The sequence below is a fragment of the Emydura macquarii genome, unplaced genomic scaffold, assembly GCF_026122565.2.
Source record: "Emydura macquarii macquarii isolate MOO-44397 ecotype Brisbane River unplaced genomic scaffold, CSIRO-AGI_Emac_v2 contig_306, whole genome shotgun sequence".
Classification (NCBI taxonomy): Eukaryota; Metazoa; Chordata; order Testudines; family Chelidae; genus Emydura; species Emydura macquarii.
This window is the reverse complement of record NW_027130443.1, coordinates 9,247,702-9,265,970: the sequence shown is the minus strand read 5'-3', so window position 1 is coordinate 9,265,970 and position 18,269 is coordinate 9,247,702. Positions and strand designations below refer to the sequence as shown.

Sequence of the window (18,269 nt, the reverse complement as noted above, 5' to 3'; positions counted from 1 at the left end):
GCTGCTTAAGAACACAGGGAAATGGAATCAGTGCTTTGAAAAAAACCAGTTTGGCTCACAAAATCCACTTCTCAGATAGAACCTCTGAGCTCACGTGTGGTGCTAGATGCCATGCTCTGATGTGTGGCAGGATATTTGCTCATAGCTGGCAGCAATGTTAGTCCTGCTGAATGACCCGAAGTCCACTCTATGGCCAAATCCTGCTCTTGTATATATAGTTGTAAATCCAAAGTAACTTCACTAAAGTCCAGGGGCTGCAACATATTTGTTGGTGATTTTCAAGACCCATCCAGCTCTTGCAATACTTTGTAACACTGAAAAAAACCATGCAAAATTAAGGACACTAATGCATTCTGTAATTTATGGACAGTCCCCAATGTAGTTATTCTGGATTTCCACCAGTGTAACTGAGAGCAAAATTTGGCTGTACTATTGCAGCTATAAATCCTGTTGACCGCTTTTCTCCACCATCTCTGGAGAGAAGCTTCCTTTTACTTTGTGTTCAACTTTGCACTGGAACAGTCCTACAGCTCAGTACGTTGCAGCCACATATATATTCTGAAAACCAACCTCCAAGTATTCCAATTCTATCTGCTATGGTGACCTGAACCGACAGTAAATCTAAGTAAATCTTTGAGCTACTTATTCTCAATCAGTCAACTACAAAGACTGATTTTACACCCACCATGAAAGAGGACAATTAGTCACTATGCCATCTTCTCCCATCCCCTCTCCCATGAGCACCTCTCAAATCTTCTTAATGCATTTATCCTCACCCACACCCTGTGGGGTAACTTTCTATTCCTGGCCCCTCCCTTATCCTGCTGCACAATCCCAAGCAAGTCAATTCCTCTCTCTGTGCCTCTGTTTCCCCTCCTACTCTTGTCTATTTAGATTGCAAACTTTTCAGGGCAGGTACTCTCTCTCTTGAATGTGCAGAGTCTAGCACAATGGAGCCCTGATCTTGGTTGGGGACCTGGAGGTGCTACTGTGATAAAAATGATAAATAGTCACAAGTCATCCCCTGTGATTTGTCTTAGAACTGGGTAAGTGGCATGGATGGAAAAGATAATAAGAAACACTGCCCTTCCAAGCCCAAAGATCCTGCATAAATAGAGCAGGCGATTACTTCTGGCTTTCTGTAACACAAAATGAGCTGAGATCTGCATTCCTGAATGGATGGGAATGACCTAAACAGATTCCCCCCTATTCCTGTTCTGCAGTGGATTCCCACTAGAAATGCCTCCAGCCCTGTCAAAAATGGGAACCTGTAATTAGAGATTTGCAAACAGGAGGGGAGGACAAAATATGGTGCAAGGTCTGGGGTGGAGGTGGAGAGAGAGAGAGAGATACACTAGACGAGGCCGTGAAGCAGTGATGTAACCACGGCCGGGCGAGAAGTCTTTTCTGCAGCATGAAGCCGTGACAGGTATGTGTCATGCTGCAATATCACTGCCACAGTTGTGCTGCAGAGCACAAAGCTGAAGGGCCACTGAGACCCAGCCTTACACAGGAAAGAAAAGCTGTGCATGACAGGAAGAAATGCTGCCGTTCATCCGAGCCATTTCTGGCAGAGCTTCAGTGGTGGGCTCAATAATTTAGATGCCTCGTCTCAGGAAGAGGCTGTAAACCAGACAAGGTTGTTGGAGCAGGGGAAGATATAGTTCAGAAGGGAGCGGAGGGCTAAGGAAAGAGCCAGAGAGGTGGCAGAGCAAAGTGGGACCAAAGGAAAAGCCAAATAAGGGGCAGCCCCTATGTGAGAGACAGTGCAGGAGAGAGGGACTCGGATGAGCTATGGAGAGAGGCGAGGAGGAACAGGAAAACAAAGGTGGGGGTGGAACCAAGAATGGGAAAAAAGAAGTTATTGGGGAAAAGAGGGAAACTCGAGAGGGGAAGAGAAGAGAGGGAGGCAGAGAACAGAAGGGATCAGAGAAGCAAGAGGGGATAGTAAGCACAAAGGGCAAAGGTGGAGGCAACTCCAGCCAGCCAAGGAGAAGAGTCACCAGGAAGAGAGAAAGGAGAAATGTCCATGGCTGCAGGACAGCGGGGCAGTGAGGTCACAAGGACCAGGGGAGAAAGTTCTGGAAGGTTGCTGGAAGCAGATGCTAAGAATCAGTTGGGAGCAAACAGACCAGCTTGACAAGCAAAGGAAGCTGCAACCAGAAGCTTGAAGGCTCGGGCATAGCCCAACGCCCCCTACATCTCATCAGATCCTGCTGTTCTCACTGCCCGGGAAGGCTCCAGTCTGTTCTGATGGAAGATCCAGTAGTCACCTTCAGTCTGCTGTTCCCCATAAAGGTCTCTGAAGCCAGAGCTTCCTCTTAGACAAGACCCAGGCCAGCACCTGTGCAGGGAGCTCCCCATCAGCTGTCAGCATGTGGCCACTGCTCCCGTCTCTTTTCCACATGGCCACTGTTTTCCTGCTCTTCCTGGTGCCCGCTAGCAAAGCCTTCCTCCGTGCCATTTACAACCGCCACGCCACCAGCCAAGATTTCAGCACCCTCCCTGTGCTCTTTGGACCACCGCTCCCAAACAAGGGACTGACTGGTTATCTGATCGAGGAGATGCCTGCAAATGCGTGTCGCCCTCTAGAAAGCTCACCGGCACCCAGCAACACCTCCACAGCCATCATTGTGCTCATCCGTAGGTCCGACGGCACTTTTGGTGCCCAGGTCCTACACTCTCAGCAAGCCGGATACCGAACCACCATCGTGCACAACATGAACTCACAAGTCCTTGTGGATATGGCAATTGGCACAGAAGAGATTCGGCAGCAGATCGAGATGCCTTCTGACTTTACTGCGGAAGCGACCTCCCAACGCCTGGGAAAGGTTTGCCGCATTGACAGAGGAGATCATCTCATCCTGGTCACTGAATACTATCCCTTCACCTGGGAGGAGGATGCAGGGAACTCCTGCCCACGTGCTTGCAGATGCCAGGTACAGCTGCTGGGACACTGCTCCCCTGTCCCGCTTCTTCCTGTTTGCAGAGCAATTAGCATCCTGGTTGCCATAGTGACAGGCATCCTGCTCATTGTGAAATACACAATGGGGTACCACAGCTGGAGGATGAGAAGAAACCTGCTAAGGGAGGAACAGGGGAAGGAGTTTAACAGAAGCACCTTTAACAGAGGCGCCAGATACACAGAATGTGCCATCTGCCTGGAGACATATGAAAAAGGAGACATGCTGAAGATCCTGTCTTGCTCCCACGCCTACCACAGCAAATGCATAGACCTGTGGCTCTTAACCCAGACCAGGAATAAGACCTGCCCGCTGTGCATGCAGAGGGTGATTGTGGCAGCCGAAAGCCCTGACTTGGACATAGAGGCACATATAGAGGAGGAGAGAGATGAGGGCAACCAGGAGGGTGAGGAAGATGGGTACATCAGGGAGCGGCAGTAACTGAATCACTCCTGGGATGACCAAACCAAAATCTGGCTCCCCAGACTCCCCCATTCCCTCAGCCTCCCCTTCCATCCTCCCTCTCTGCTCTAGCTCTGGCCAAATTTTATTGGGAATCATTTTAGCCCAGCATGGGCCCAGGAAGACATGGAAGGGAAAAGCAGAGGAGGCAGACTATGGTGAGCAGTGGAACACCGAATGCACGTCCTTTGCTCTGCTTACCTTGAATCCAAGCTGGTGTGAGACTCAGCCGAAGTCAACTGGAGTCACACCAGGCCTGGCTACCAAAACATTCAGCAGTGGCCTGCGATATCAGCTGTCAAACCCTGAGGAAGAGTGGCTTGAAGCCCCCGCCAGATCCTCTGTTTTTCCTCAAGTTCTCCCTAACAACTGTCTTTCCACACATGCATCATACTATGCAGATTGTTTATTCCACACAGTTTTCTCTGGGTAACTTCTAGCACAAGTTTTGGTTTCGTTAAATCATATTGGCTTGCAAGATGTAAAAACTTGTTAGGCTGGGGGAAATTAAAATGAATCAGAAATCACCCCATTCCTGTGAGCATCTCTGTTTAGCACACTTGGCCTGCCAACATCTCCCACTGCAGCTCCTCAAAGGAACCAAAAATCTACTAAGAACAAACAACGAGGATAATAATAATAATAAACCACAAAATATTTGTTGTTAAGTATGCTTTGCACTTTCACGGTAATAACAATAACAGTTACTGGGGCACTTTTCAACCATAGATCTCACAGGACTTTCCCAAGGACGGTCAGTCTCATTATCCCCGTTTTAGATGTGGGGAAACAGAGGCACAGAGACAGGCAGTAACTTGCCCAAGGTTTCCTGTTTATCTGTCTCTCACTGTACCTCTTTCTCTATCATTCTTTCTTTTATTCCTCCGCTGGCCCAAATTCTCTGCTGTTGTCTATCAATGTGGCTCCATTGACTTTACTGAATCTATCTCGATTTCCACCATCTGAGAACCAGGGTCTATGCCTCTTTTACATTTAACTTCTCTCTATCTCTGTTTACATACTACAAGCTTGGGGAAAAGCCAGCCCAGCTGGCCTGACTGCTCCGATTAATTGGAGTCCTGCTTGATTTTGATAAGCAGCCATGTTACCATCCTTCAGCAGAATATTTACATGGATTGACAGACTGACTCAGTGCCTCACCAAGCCAGTTCACCGTTAGCAGGCCCGGGTCTTGTTTAAAGTGAATTATCAACATGCTTTGAATTCCCACTGTGTAAATGCTGCATTTAAAATACCTCTTTAAATGATTAAGCCTCATCATCTTTCTACTTCCATTATATATTTTTGCTTCAAAGATCTTACAAGATCAATCTTCCACCTTCTGCAAAGTTGCAATAAAATTTATCCCTCAGAGGGTTTGTCCTTAATACACTAAAAATTTGCCTATGCAGCAAAATTTGGTTTAATCAAAACAAATTATACAGACAGGGTTCTGTTAATTTCAGCCTGTCTCTATTATGGGAATGAAGGAGAGGAACTTTCTTCTATGGCAGCAAGGAGACACATAACGGGACAGTTGGGGGAGCTAAAATTGAAGGTCATTAGGCAGAATGGGGTGGGGAGATGTGAGGCAGGATGTAAACCCTCTTGTTGGAAGGCACAAGATGAAGATCTTGATTAAGGGAAAGAAAACCACTTGCTGAACTGCATTCTGACATGCCCACTTGAAAGAAGATTGGAATTCTCCACTGAGGGCCACTCAAGAAGATTCAAGTCTGAAGGGGAGGGACTCCAATCATTTTCCCCGTCAAATTTGAAAAACCTTTTAACTATTAGCTTGGGCTTTGTTCTGCTTTGAATGTCTCCCAAAGCAAAAATGACCTGAAGTAGCCACGGCTTCAGCTCCAATAAGGGTTGCAGAGCAAAAGGCTGAATGTAAAAAGCAGAGACACTGTTGATTTAATTGCCAGCATCCGTCACAGCAGTGGCGCTGGCTGAATGACATGCATTTAATTAGAATAAGAGATGCTTTGGCTTTGGTCAATGAAACATACATAAAAGCCTGTACAAAACACAATCTTAACGTGACCTCTCTATGAACATTGCCTTTTAAATAATGGGTTCGTTTGCAGGCAGCTGTCCCTTGTCTCACACTATTCCAGACAGCTGAACTTTCCCACATTTGCCTCACCACCGCACATCAGCACTGATTTTCTTTCCATTAAGTCTCCATGCTCATCTGATTCTTGGCTTCTTGCACTACTGCCTCAGGAATTCCTGACTTTGAGCTGCTTCTTACTATGGGCAGAGAATTCAACCTTCAGATCCACTCAGTCTTTGGCCTTTTCACCATGCTATTGCAGGAATCTCATCCCTGGCCTGGAAACCCCAAGCTGTGCTGCAAAGATATTCAACCCCAAAAGTTAGGCTGCAAGTAATATTTAGGGACTGGGGTTGGTCTTGCAAGGCGCTGGATGCCAGTTGCTAAGGACCCTCAACCCTTGAGCTGGTCAAAAAATTTTCATCAAAATGGTTCTTCAACAAGAAATACCATTTTCATCTAAGTGATTTGAAAATGGTGTCAATTTTGATGAAATTTCATTAAAAAAGAAACCTCAAAAGCAAGTGTTTTGATAATGTTGAAACATCCACCCAGTTTTGACTTTTCCAGAATGGAACATTTTGATTTTTCATTTTGAAATGACTTTTCAAAACAAAATTCATTGCTTTTATATAAAAATATTTCAAAAGTTTTAACGGTCAAAATCAAAAGGAAATATTTGGATCGACCCCAAAACAAATGTTTTTCAGAGAACTTTCATGTTTGTTTGTTTGTGTGTGTGTTCGTTCCATTTCAGACTGGAAAAAATTTCAGAATGGCAGACGTGGTCACAAAATGGAAAATCTGGTCCCTCCCTGGCTCTTGCTGAAGTAAATGAGCTCAATACATCTTTGCTTTCGACCTTGTGGAATCAAAGGAGGGGGAAAATGCTAACAAGTCAGAATGGTAGTGTTTTGCATCCACACCCCACGGGGGTATGTGACCGCACAAGGGAACAGTGAACTGGGCTCTGAGGGGCATCGAGAGTGGTCAGCCCCATACAGGTGATCCCCAGCCTTTTGTAGGATGAGGAGCTTTGGGAATTGCCCAAATTCCCTTCGCTTCCAGACCGTTCGGGATGGATTTCCAGAAGCACTCACACTGCCCTAACTTTGCCATGGGAGCCAATGGGAGTGTTACAGAGTTAGGTCAATGTGAGCCCACCTGCTGTCTTTAAATACAAAAGGGAGGAGGAAACTTATTTAGCACAGCTACCAGTTCTCCCTAGTAAATGCTAGCACAGACCTGGGGCAGAATTCATTGGTTTCCTCTGAAAAGGGATTTTTTTTTTTCAGATAAAATATTTCTTAAACTTTAAGGGATTCTCTGTGGAAGGAGACATTATCACCAAGAATGTTATTGACAAGCTATTCCTTTTAGCTTTCGCTCCCTTCTGTAGGAGGTTTATAGCCAAAATATTTTACTGAACCTTCCTAGCAGCCCTTCCCAATGTGGCCCTAAAGATTATTTACAGTACTGTCCTGGGGGCTTTGGCTGGAAAAGCATGAGAAGTATACAGGCAGAATTGGACATAGATTAGTTAGAGCCCTGCCTTTGAGAAAGCAGCAGGGGCTCCCACTTCAGGAATAATAAGAGCTCCAGGAAACAAATTGCTTTTAATTAGAGCAGGTGCGCGGTGCCTAAGGAGCATCATTGTGTAAACATTTATTCAAGTCTTTAAAAGGACTGAAAAGCAAAAGGCCATTCCCCCCCGCCGTCCAAGGTCCTTGCAGCCCAGGTCGTGGGCACTGCAAAACAATCTGTCAGAGGCAATGTCAGAGAAAGTTCATGCTTAGACAAAAGCCATGCACTTTTCATACCTCTCTAAGGGGAAGGATGCCTGATGCCTTGATGATGACATGTTCCTTTGCTACAAGAGGTCAAAGAAATCATTTCCTGCTTTCCCGAGGACATGGGTGTAACTCCATTGACTTCAGTGGAAGGACTGGACTCCATCCTGGCTTCTCTGTCCTGGTCCCTTGATACGGTGTTAAGAACTGCACTTGACAAAACAGATCCACCTGGAAATCCAGTCTCAGAGTGTTCCATCTCTATTAGACCCCATAAGCAGATGACAGCAGTGTGTGAACATAGAGTGTGGGATGAGACAATTCTCCCAGCTGCTAGTTGAATGGCAAGTATTTCAGCTCTCTCCTCCTTGTGCCCAGAAAAAAAAAAAAAAAGGCAATTTGACATGCCATTGTTTAGCTTTCAGGGAGATGTTATTACTTTAGCACCTTCATTGTCCCAGCACCAGGGCTCCTCCCTCTTCAAATGTCATCCTCAAACTAACACAGTTGAGACTACCCTTTTCCCAGTCAAGATCTGCCACACCAGAGCAGATCAATGATCAATGTACTCCTGCATCTTGTCTCCTGCAGTACCAGCTGCGGCAAGAAATCCCACCATGGACAATTATGGAATAAGCTGCCCCATGGAAACTTTCTTCCTAACCCCATTACTTAGTGTTTGGCTTATGTCCTGAAACATGAGGGCATTTCCTCACTGGAAAAGAGGGTGAGAACCCCACACAGAACTTGAGCGGACAGAATTTCTGTAATCCACCACTGACAATGAATACACTGTCCATTTAGTACCTGGACAAGTTAGATTGATTGGCATTCTTAAGGCCAAGAAGTTACGGCATTATTATTGTTTATTAGGTGTATTATGGTAACTGTGCTAGGCGCTGTACAAATACAGAGCAAAAAGATGGTCCCAAAGAGATCATAATCTAAGACAAGAGATGACAGACAGGCAAGGAGCACAAGGAAACAATGAGACAATATTGGTCAGGAGATGGCCAGTGTTCTCAGCTAACCATGGTCAGTTTTTTTGAAGGCATCACAGCCAAGTAGAGTTTTAAGAAGGGATTTCCAGGAGGACAATGTGGCTTTTGTGGATGTTGACTGGGAGCTCCTCCCACGTGTGTGGGGCAGCAGGGAAGAAAGCACAAAGGTGTTTCTTTGATGTAACAAGTGGATGATGGAGGCTGCATCATAGGCGGACCAGTGGCAGGAGTTGACATCTTGAGAGATGATAGGTAGGTGGGGATAGGCCAGGAAGGGCCTTGAAAGTGAAGACAAGTGGTATATCCCATAACCAAGGGCAAGAGGATGTCCATCTGCTCTACGGACAATGGGATCCTAGTGCATTCCTGCAGGAGTTCTGGATGAAATGACACGATTCTGTTTTAAATTCTCAAAGGGCTTTGGAACTTGCCAGCCCCCCAGTGGAAAAGACATCAGTTTTAAAAACACATAGCGCAGGGTCTTTGCCAGGGCTGGCACTAAACACTCTGGTGCTTTTGACTGCAGCTCCCTAAATGTGTGAGGAGGGGGCATCCTGCAAGAGGCAGACGCTGCCCCAGCTTCTGGAAAAGAACAGCAGTCCATGTAACCCACGAGCTACCTTTCTCTTTCTGACTGCAGGCTTCCCCTGCAGCTCTGTCTTTCAGAATCTGCTGAGGTAGGGGAATTACGTTAGGTAAAGTACAGGGTGTGCTGGGCTGGCCAGAACAATCTTGGACTCTCTTCCCCTCCGGCATCCATTCAGCTAACAGTTCCACTCAGCTTGCCAGCCATCCAGAGCATTGTCATTGATAAGTGAACCATCCTTTCCCAGGTACCGGGAAAGAGTTCAAAACCAACACTGAATCCATCCTCTAAAAAGCCTTTTATCTCCATTGGGCTGGCGTCCTCCAAGGGTCAGGCAGCGGGCACCTCCTGCATTTAATCAGACGCTTACAAGCAGTTGCAAGGTACATCCACTTTGTGAATGAAGTGGGCTTGAGAACATTCCCGTTGGTACACCGGGGGGTGGGGGGAGGGAGGACACAGCACTGCTGGGTCATTACCAGTGCTGGGATGACATCATTCTCCCCCCTCCCCCTCCGGGGGCTCTGGAGCCATCCAGCAGGCAACAGGAAAGACAGGAGTCTGCTGTGGCAAATGCAAGGGGAAGTTTCCTTAGGCAGCTGGGCAGACTGAGATCCAGCACTGTGAGTTTGTGCATCAGGTACATCAGTCCCCTTGAAGCGGTGGCACCAAGTCCCTTGGGGTGGGAGTGGTGGGACCAGATTCTCCCATCTCCTTGGCTGAGACTGGCCTGTGGGTGGGACCAGATTCTCCCATCTCCTTGGCTGAGACTGGCCTGTGTTACTCCAAACCCCCTTCTACCCAGTCCCCGATCATCCGCCAAAAGCTGCTCCTCCATCCATCCACTTTCCCCAAACAAGCGCCCAGTACATACCCTTCAGGTTCCTGCCAACTCTCCAATAAATCTCCCATGGCTCCAACCCACCGAGTGATGCTCGAATTCACCCCAGCCCAGGGGGTTCTTGCCATTCTTACCCCTTCCACTGCCTTCCCAATTAAACAAGGGGAAATGTTGCTATCCTGATGCTGTTTCCCAGCCACCACGCAAACAGCACAGGCGAGGGGATGCCACGTGAATATCCCCAGCCCTGGCTCTGCTGAGTTCCTATTCCCACCACCACCACCACCACCACCACGGGGGCAGCTGAGCATTTGTCTCACTCCGAAAAAGGCAAGAGCGACTTCTTCAAAGTAAAGTGAATTTATCTTCATCCATAAGCCCGGGTGCCAGTTACAGCTTGGTCATCGGGGAGACGGCCAGTACAGTGCACCAAAGAACGCTCCTAGAAGGGACCCAGGATGTCAGGGCTACAGTGCATCTTGGCAGATAAAGCAGAGCAAAAACATTTTGTCCTAGACAGCTTAAGGCAGCCTGGGGTGCCCAGCAATATACTCAGGCCCTATTCAGCCATGCCTCCCACAACGGTAAAATCCAGGCCAGGACTTAGGGAGATGTGTGGTGATACCAGGCAGCACAGGCTGGGGGGCAAAAGTGCCAGAGAGACCCGTAGGATCTGCCTGTGTCCAGCAGGCAGCCTCAGTAACAGATCCCGTTTTATTAAATGCAGCCAAGTCCCGTCTCTTCCCTCCCGCGAGGGACATTGCACTTGGAGTCCACAGTCCTGGAAAGCCACTGACCCTTCCATCAGCCTCCCAGGCCAGGAGTCTGTCCTTTAATGGCCAAGCCTTTGTGCATCACTTCAGTCAGCGTGGCAGCACGAAGCACAGTGCATCAGCTCCACAGCTTCCCAAGGCTTTGAGCCATCATTGGTTGGCCTACCTTTGTCCCTGCTCCTGCTGTTTTCAGGGGACAGCTTCATTCTTAGTCGAGCTGACAAACAAACGAAACACAGTAGCCTGCAGATATTTCCCACTCAGCTACTGGCCCCAGGGTGCTGCCGCCACAACTCTGAACGGTGTGGGAAATCCTGTCACCTGGCAAGGGGCTCTGAGCTTTGAAACAGCAGCATTGCCCTCATTAGCGGGTGCAGGAGCTGCCATCTCCAGCCTGTTCTATGCTGCGCATGGCCAGCTCAAAGCACCTTTAATGCTCCTTGTGTGACAAATGGGGAGGGGGTGGAATTTAAGAAAAACGTGTTACATAGATTCCAAGAGCCCTCTGAAAATGGAAATGCTTCCAGCTTGGTCCTATTAATAAACACAGTAGAACTGGCGAACGCCAGAGTTACGAAGTGACCAGTCAGTCGCACACCTCATTCGGAATTGGACGCATGCAATCCGGCAGCAGCAGAGATGGGGAAAAAAAAAAAAAGCAAATACAGAACAGTACTTTGTTAAACGTAAACTACTAAAAAATAAAGGGAAAGTTAAAAAAAAGAAAAGATTTGGCAAGGTAAGGAAACTGTGTCTGTGCTTCTTTCATTGAAATTAAGATGGTTAAAAGCAGCATTTTTCTTCTGCATCGTAAAGTTTCAGAGCTGTTTTAAGTCAATGTTCAGCTGTAAACTTTTGAAAGACTCACCATAACCATAGGCGTGCATACGGGGTGTGCCAGGTGTGCCGCCAAGAGAGTGGAGTGTGCGTGATTTTTTGGCAGACGGCAAGACACAGCGAGTTGCCGCCGAAAAAGAAGAAGCTGTGAGAATTCGCGGTGGATGGGAACACGCCACGATCTGTCGCCGAAACACCGTTCCTCGCGATATTTCTCAGTGGAGACTAGGACGCAGTGAGAATTCCGCTGGCAGGTAATTCAAATGTGGCCCGCCGGTGGAATTGAGTTTGACATCCATGATAAAGAACATGAAAAGTCCCTGGGTGCACACCCTAATGAAATGTGCTGCGCACGCCTATGACCATAAAGTTTTGTTCAGAGTTAGGAACATTTCAGAGTTAGGCACAACCGCCACTCCCAAGGTGTGTGTAACTCTGAGGTTCTACTGCAGTCATATTACTGACTTTTATTCCTAGAAGTATTGGACCTGATCCAAAGCTCATTAACGTCAATGAAAAGAACTCCCACTGGGGTTTGGCTCAGGCCTTTAGCACTCGGTAGTTCTAAGCAAGTTTCCATCCAAGGATCTTGAAGCATTTTTACAAGCAAATTTAAGCTGAGAAACTCTGAACCAGGTAAATATCATACCCATTTTTCAGGTGGAAAAACTGAGGCAACCAAGAGGTTAAAGCTTAATTATTTTCAAACTTGAGACACCAGGGCCTGATTTTCAGAGATGCTGAGCGTGCACAACTCCCAGTGACTTAAATTGGGGTTCCTCTGGTTTACAGCCATGTGACTGAGGATTCGGTCCTATGAGAAAGAGCATATCCTAATGATTAATGCATTAGACGGGGACTTGGAAGAGCTGCGTTTAGTATCTGGCTCTTGTAGGCCCCAGTGACCTAGGGTGAGTCACTTTAATCCAACCCTGCTCAGACGGCTGGAGGTAATAGACCATGGTACTTTGGCTGGAGTTTCCACCATTGGCGGAGCTGAACGGGTACTTCTCAGACCACATTTTAATGCATAATCAGGACTCTGTGTGTGTGTGTGTGTGTGTGTGTGTGTACGTACATGTATGTGTGAGTGTAAAAGGTTAAAATTCAGATGCAAGGCAGGGATTATAGTAACCCTGCCTGGTGTAGGTAGTGGAGTCCCAGCTACTGTTATTGTTAAATATTTATACATACAACGGCTGCTGTCATGGGTTGTCACTAGGAACTGAACCCCTGCACTAAAGGGATGAGTGAAAGGAGTAACTCCTTGAGCTGGTAGCTACCGTAGACTCTTATCTGCTATGGCCCAGTCACTTGCAGAGAATGCACTGAGCAGAGCACTTTGCAGAGAGGAAGCCCCTCAGCAGATTCCAGCTGGCCAGGTGGGTCAAGGGAAAAAGAACTCCCAGCAGCAGGGCCAGCCCCTTGGGAACCAGGAACTCCACCAGCAGCAGCCAGAACTTCTGCATCTGTGGGGAAGTGAGGAGAATGGGCCAGCAGGGAATCTCTGATCCTGCACAAGAAACCATGTCGGGGGTCGCAGTCAGAACCCAACACTCAAGGCACCAACCAGATGCATCCCAAAGCTGGACCAGAGCTGTCAACAGAGCTCGGGGCCCGATCTGCCCCATGGGCTGGGATGTTGGCAGCCTGGCTCTATTCAGGTTCTGAAAGCCAGCGGCTGGGGTGAAGTGAGAGAGATTATTTTGACTAGAAGAATTCCCTCCCACCAGCAGCAATGTAGCACAGTTCAAAGCCCTCATGATGGGGGCTTGGCCAGGAGCCTGCAGGTCTGGATTGTCTCTCTGCTGGGCATGTTTTCATTTTACTCTGGATTTAGATGAAAAGATCAAAGCAGCTGCACTCTGATTTTGTTAATTCTTCTTAGCCCACTGCATCATAATTAGAGAGCAGCATGTGTGCTAACCAGCTGGGGATGAATATGTCTCCAGCCAATGGTTCATAAAGCCCAGTGATATGGTGTCCAGGCCATCTCACTACTGGGTGTACTCCTAATCTTGTCTTGAGCATTACAGAAGAATGGTACTTTTCTGATTGTAGGGGGTAGAAAAGGCTGCCTCCCCCATCTTCCCCTCCCACACACACATGCTTGTAGACTGACACAGCCCAGAAGAGGGGGGGACTGAGCCCTAAAGCAATTGCAGAAAACAAAATAAAACTTAGAAGATGAGAAGAAAGGAAATCACTGAAAAGTGAGTGACTTGAATGGAGAAGTTGGAATCCAAGAATAACTCCTCTGTGCTAGAGAAATCAGAGGCTTCATTAGGATTAGAAACTGGCCCCAACCAAAACACCCAAAACAAACATCAGTCATTGGAGTGCTCCGAAACCTGAATTTAGATGCATATCAGAACTTTGCAACTGGTCCCTGCCTTTATAACCCTGGATCCACAAGCTACCCAAACATTGAAGGGTTCTGAAAACCAGATACAGATTTTATGTCTTGATCTCACGTCTCTAGGCCCAGGACTTGTCTACACCAGAAATCCGGCTGCTAGGAGAGCTGCACCAGCGCAAATCTCTGGTGAAGACATGATTTACCCTTGTGCAAACCATGCACAGGTAAACAATGTCCCCTCTAGGGGATCTGATTTCCCATTACTCTGGATGTTGGGCAGCCATTTACACCAGTGTAAATTGGGTGTAAAACACCACCATTCTGATTCTATTTGCACAAGCTGCAGAGCAATGGAGAACCAGGACCAAGGGGTCTGCACCAACACATCTATCCCAGGATTGGATTTTGTGGTGCACCTCCCAGGAAATGCAACCTCAAAAGAGAGGGGGCAAAGTCACATTCATGACACCTTTGCACCCTCCAGATATTAGATTATTTCAATCTCTGTCTGCTACAATGTGCATCAGCCTGTCCCAGGCTGGCTGCACAAGATTCAGAGTAATGGGAAGTGAGGCCTCCTAGAGTAGACAGTAGCTTTGCAGCGTGATTTCCATTGGTATAAGTCATGTCTACTCTAGAGATTGTACTGGTGCTGTTATAAGAGCGTCTGGATTTCCAGTGTAGACAACTCTTGGGACTAGTTTTGTCTCTGCATCCTAGAATCCCTGTAGCACTATGTGCTACAGGCACATGCCTGGCAAGCCTTCTTTGCTGGGTCTTACAAGGGGAGCATCATAGATATGGTCACATGTGTCTCTTCTGTAGCAGTCTGCACTCAGCTGAACACAAAATGGCTGTCTGTCTCTGTAGAGCAAGTCTGAGATTTAAAGGTGCAGGGCACAGTTAAGTAAACTATATAGATCTTTGGAGTTTTATCTACTGCTAGTGTCCAAACAGTGTAAGATATTTAAAGATAACCTCATACATGCACACACATGCACACAAATAAGTAGGTAATACATGATAGATGATATTTCAAGAAAACTTTCCTGAATTAACATTGGAAAGAAGTGTAAGAAGTGTAATGAATCCATGTTGTCAAACGCTGATTCCCACACAATAGCTGTTCCAGGAGGCGGTGATTCATCCCACGGCATTTGGCCCTCTCTATACAGTGATGGATGAACTCCTCCTACAGTGGCTGCAGTTGTGTTGTGTCCAATGTAACAACCTCCACGGCAACAAAATTATTAGGGGCTGAAATTTGAGGGAGGCGGTTTTAAGAACAGATGGTCTCACTTTAGTATCGCAACACACTGCCAGTTAATTAATGCTAGCTGTAATTAAACTTTACACAAATTAGCTGTCAGCTATGCTAAAGGGAATCATTTCTCTCAAATGCCACCTTGAATCGCTGAGTTGTGAGACTTTTCTACAATGTAATTAAAGGAAGGAGGTGGGTCTGGGGAGGAGAGGAGACAGGAGGCGACGGAGGGAATAGCCAGGAGATCAAAAAGCAGGCTGGAAAAGTAGATGTGCTGCTCCTCCCTGCATAGGCATATTACAGATGGACTAAACCCTCTGGGTACCTTTGAGCACAAAAGATGCGTGTCCCTCTGTATTCAGGACACCCCTGTGGATGGGGACTTTGGTCTGCACATTGCAACCAGCAGTGAAAGGGTTAAAGTAAATTTGTCTCTATCACCTTTCACAGGTTACTACACTCCCACCAATCTCAATCTTGCTCTCCGAAGGTAATGCTTTACTTTCCTACAGCGCCAGGGATTTGGCTTAGTGCTTTGGTTCCAGCTCCTGTGTGACTTATGTATAAAGATTTTTCTGTGGTCAACACACTTCGCGCCGTGGAAGCAGTGCAACACTTCAAGTGACTGCAGATAACCATGGAGAATTCCCCATGAAGGAGGACTCTCTTCCAGTGCTAAGTGGAGCTGGGATGGGGTGCGGAATTGAGCGTTCGTTCTAGGCCAGCACTTTACACTTCTAGACTCTCTTTCATTCAGAAATCTCACGTGCTTTATATTACCAATATGTTTATTAAATATTTGTACTTGTAATAGTGCCTAGGGGCTCCAGTCTGAATCAGGCCTAATTAAGCTATGTGCTGTACAAATATATGAAGAAATGCTCCCTGCCCCAAAGAGTTTACAACCTAAGGCTCCATTCCTGCAAAGATTTCCACATTTGCTTGACCATAACGGTGTCAGGACGCTCATCGGGTCTAAGACTCAGCTTGCAATCACATCAGTGGGCAGACTTTTACAGCTGTGCAAAGGCCCATTGACTTTGATGGAGCGCTCTATGGGCAAAAGGGACCGCCTACACGGATCCCATAGTGACCTCGAGGCCGAAGAATACAAGTGGCATATGGGACAGGGAGGAGAGAGCTATAATTATACAGGTATGCTAGCTACATTGATCCTGTCTGCTCTAGTGGATTAATCCAGAGTGGGTAGGAAGGACTTTTCAAGTTCTAGTCCCATCTCTCTCACTTTAAAGCTAAGTGTTATAAGGTAAATATCACCCATCTTATTTTATAGAGGCAGAAATTGTGACTCTGAGGATATGTCCACACACTAATCCAAAGTGTGAATGCAGCAGGTGTGAACATTCCTGAGCTAGCTTTGATCAAGCAAGATCTAACTATCTCGAAGAGCAGCAGCAGCATGGACTGGACAGCTCCACCTGTGGCCCAGAACGTGAGTGTGCTAGGCCATGCTACCATGGTATTGAAGCTATTGTTATTCAAGCCAGCTCAGGTGCTCCCATAGGTGCTGCATTCACACATCGGCTTGCAGTGCAGACATACACTGAGCCTCACCCAAGGGCATCTAGTAGTAGGATTAGAACCCAGGACTGGCAGTTCATTCTTCCTTAGCCAAAATTCATTTCCCTGCTTCATTTCCCCACACACACCTGCTGCCAATTGCCAACCTGAGGAAACCAGCCGTGCTGCTGAGACTCCTCTGTGCCCCGCTCCCACATTGGCTGGGTGGTTTTAGTCTGTGAACAAAGAGGTGATGTAGCACCAAGACTGAGAGAATTCAGAGCACATGGTCCCACCTCGTGCATGTCTCATTCCACCCAGTTGTAGAAGAGAGACAATGCATGCATCTCATCTGGTGTAAGTGTAAAGAAACAGTAGCAAAGTAGCGGTGGCTGTTGCAAAGTGAACAGAAGTTTGTTTAACACCGTGGCCTTGCCACAAAAGGAGGGCCTCTCTCACCAGCGTAACTTCAGTGGAGTTACTCCTGATTTACACCAGTATGAGTAAGAAAGAATCAGACCTGTAAAATAATTCTCCGCTTTATCACAAAGCCAACTCCCAAGCAGTTTGGCCTTTAGCTGGCTACTTGACAAAGACGCACTAAAGACTCTCTCTACCCGCACGTGCCCAGCACATTTGTCACTGCCGGCCCTTTGTTCCACATGCCAGTTGCTTTGTTCAGGGTAAATTAAGAGGGTCGGATCTTGTACTAAAAGAAAAAGAACCCATGGCACAATCAAGAGGCGACTCACTAGGCTGCAGAGTACGTGCCGTGCAGAGGGGAGGAAAAGGCAATATATGCACGTCGTGCTTTTGCTCTTGTACTTGCTTATCAATCTATCACTCCTGCATGACAGTCAATCAAAGGTGACACCCAAACTCCCACCTGAGAGAGAAAGAGATAGATCAGTCGGAGCTCTCATAAGCTAAGAGCTACAGGCAGTGTAATCCTCCTTCCCCCACCACCTCCGGCTCAATTAAGAAACAACATGTTTTCCTACTCACTGCTTTCCTTTTATCTCCAGCTCCTTCTCAAATTTCTGTGTTGTTTTTCCCTTCCTGTGATGGCAGTGCTGTTGAATGCTGATCACACAATATAAGGGGCAAACCTAGGCAGGGCTTTCTGTAGCCTTTTTGGAGTGCAAGACAAATTAGGGTACCCATTTACCGACCGGTGATCTGTTGGTGCCGCAATGAGTTGCGTGGTTGTGTTTTGATTGTACCCCAGTGGTTGTGTGTCAGCCTGGGGCCATCTCTTTGCTAGGCTAGGATTAGGAAGGTAGATTGCAGGATGTATGAGCAGCAGAGTGATTAAATCTTGCAGTAATAGAAAAGGAACCTGAAGTTTGTTAAGTCCGTGTTACTGGCTGCTTGAGCATGGTGCTGGATTGCTACTACAGGGGATCTGCCTGGATTTCACTGGATGAGTCCAAGATCGTTTCCCACTCAATTCATCTACAAGAAGAGCAGCCGTGAAAATTATCAGATGTTAAAAATATCTGTTACCTAACAAAAATGTAACAACAACATCTACCATACAGCAATGCTAACAGGACTCACACAGCAACATCTATCTACCTTGCCCACACCGCTTTGCCACTATAAATGATGCAGTGTCTGTACTCTATAGCAGCAACACCCATTCTCAGACACCCAGTCAAAACCTATGCAGTAGCACATGGCATGCAGGCCATCCAGTGATGCTTTCTGAATCCATACAATAAGATTCATGCCCAGCTGATGACAGACTAAACACAACCTGTGTGGTGATGTATCCATTGTGCTAATCACAAGGGAAATATTAACATGG

General features: G+C 47.0%; 1 protein-coding gene across 1 annotated transcript; it reads left to right on the top strand.

The window, feature by feature from the left end:
- The first annotated feature begins 2,375 nt into the window (after positions 1-2,375).
- On the top strand, positions 2,376-3,404 carry LOC137157305 (E3 ubiquitin-protein ligase RNF167-like). Its single transcript, XM_067554598.1, has one exon. It carries the CDS (start codon positions 2,376-2,378, stop codon positions 3,402-3,404), a length of 1,029 nt encoding a protein of 342 aa, XP_067410699.1.
- The last annotated feature ends 14,865 nt before the right edge of the window (positions 3,405-18,269 follow it).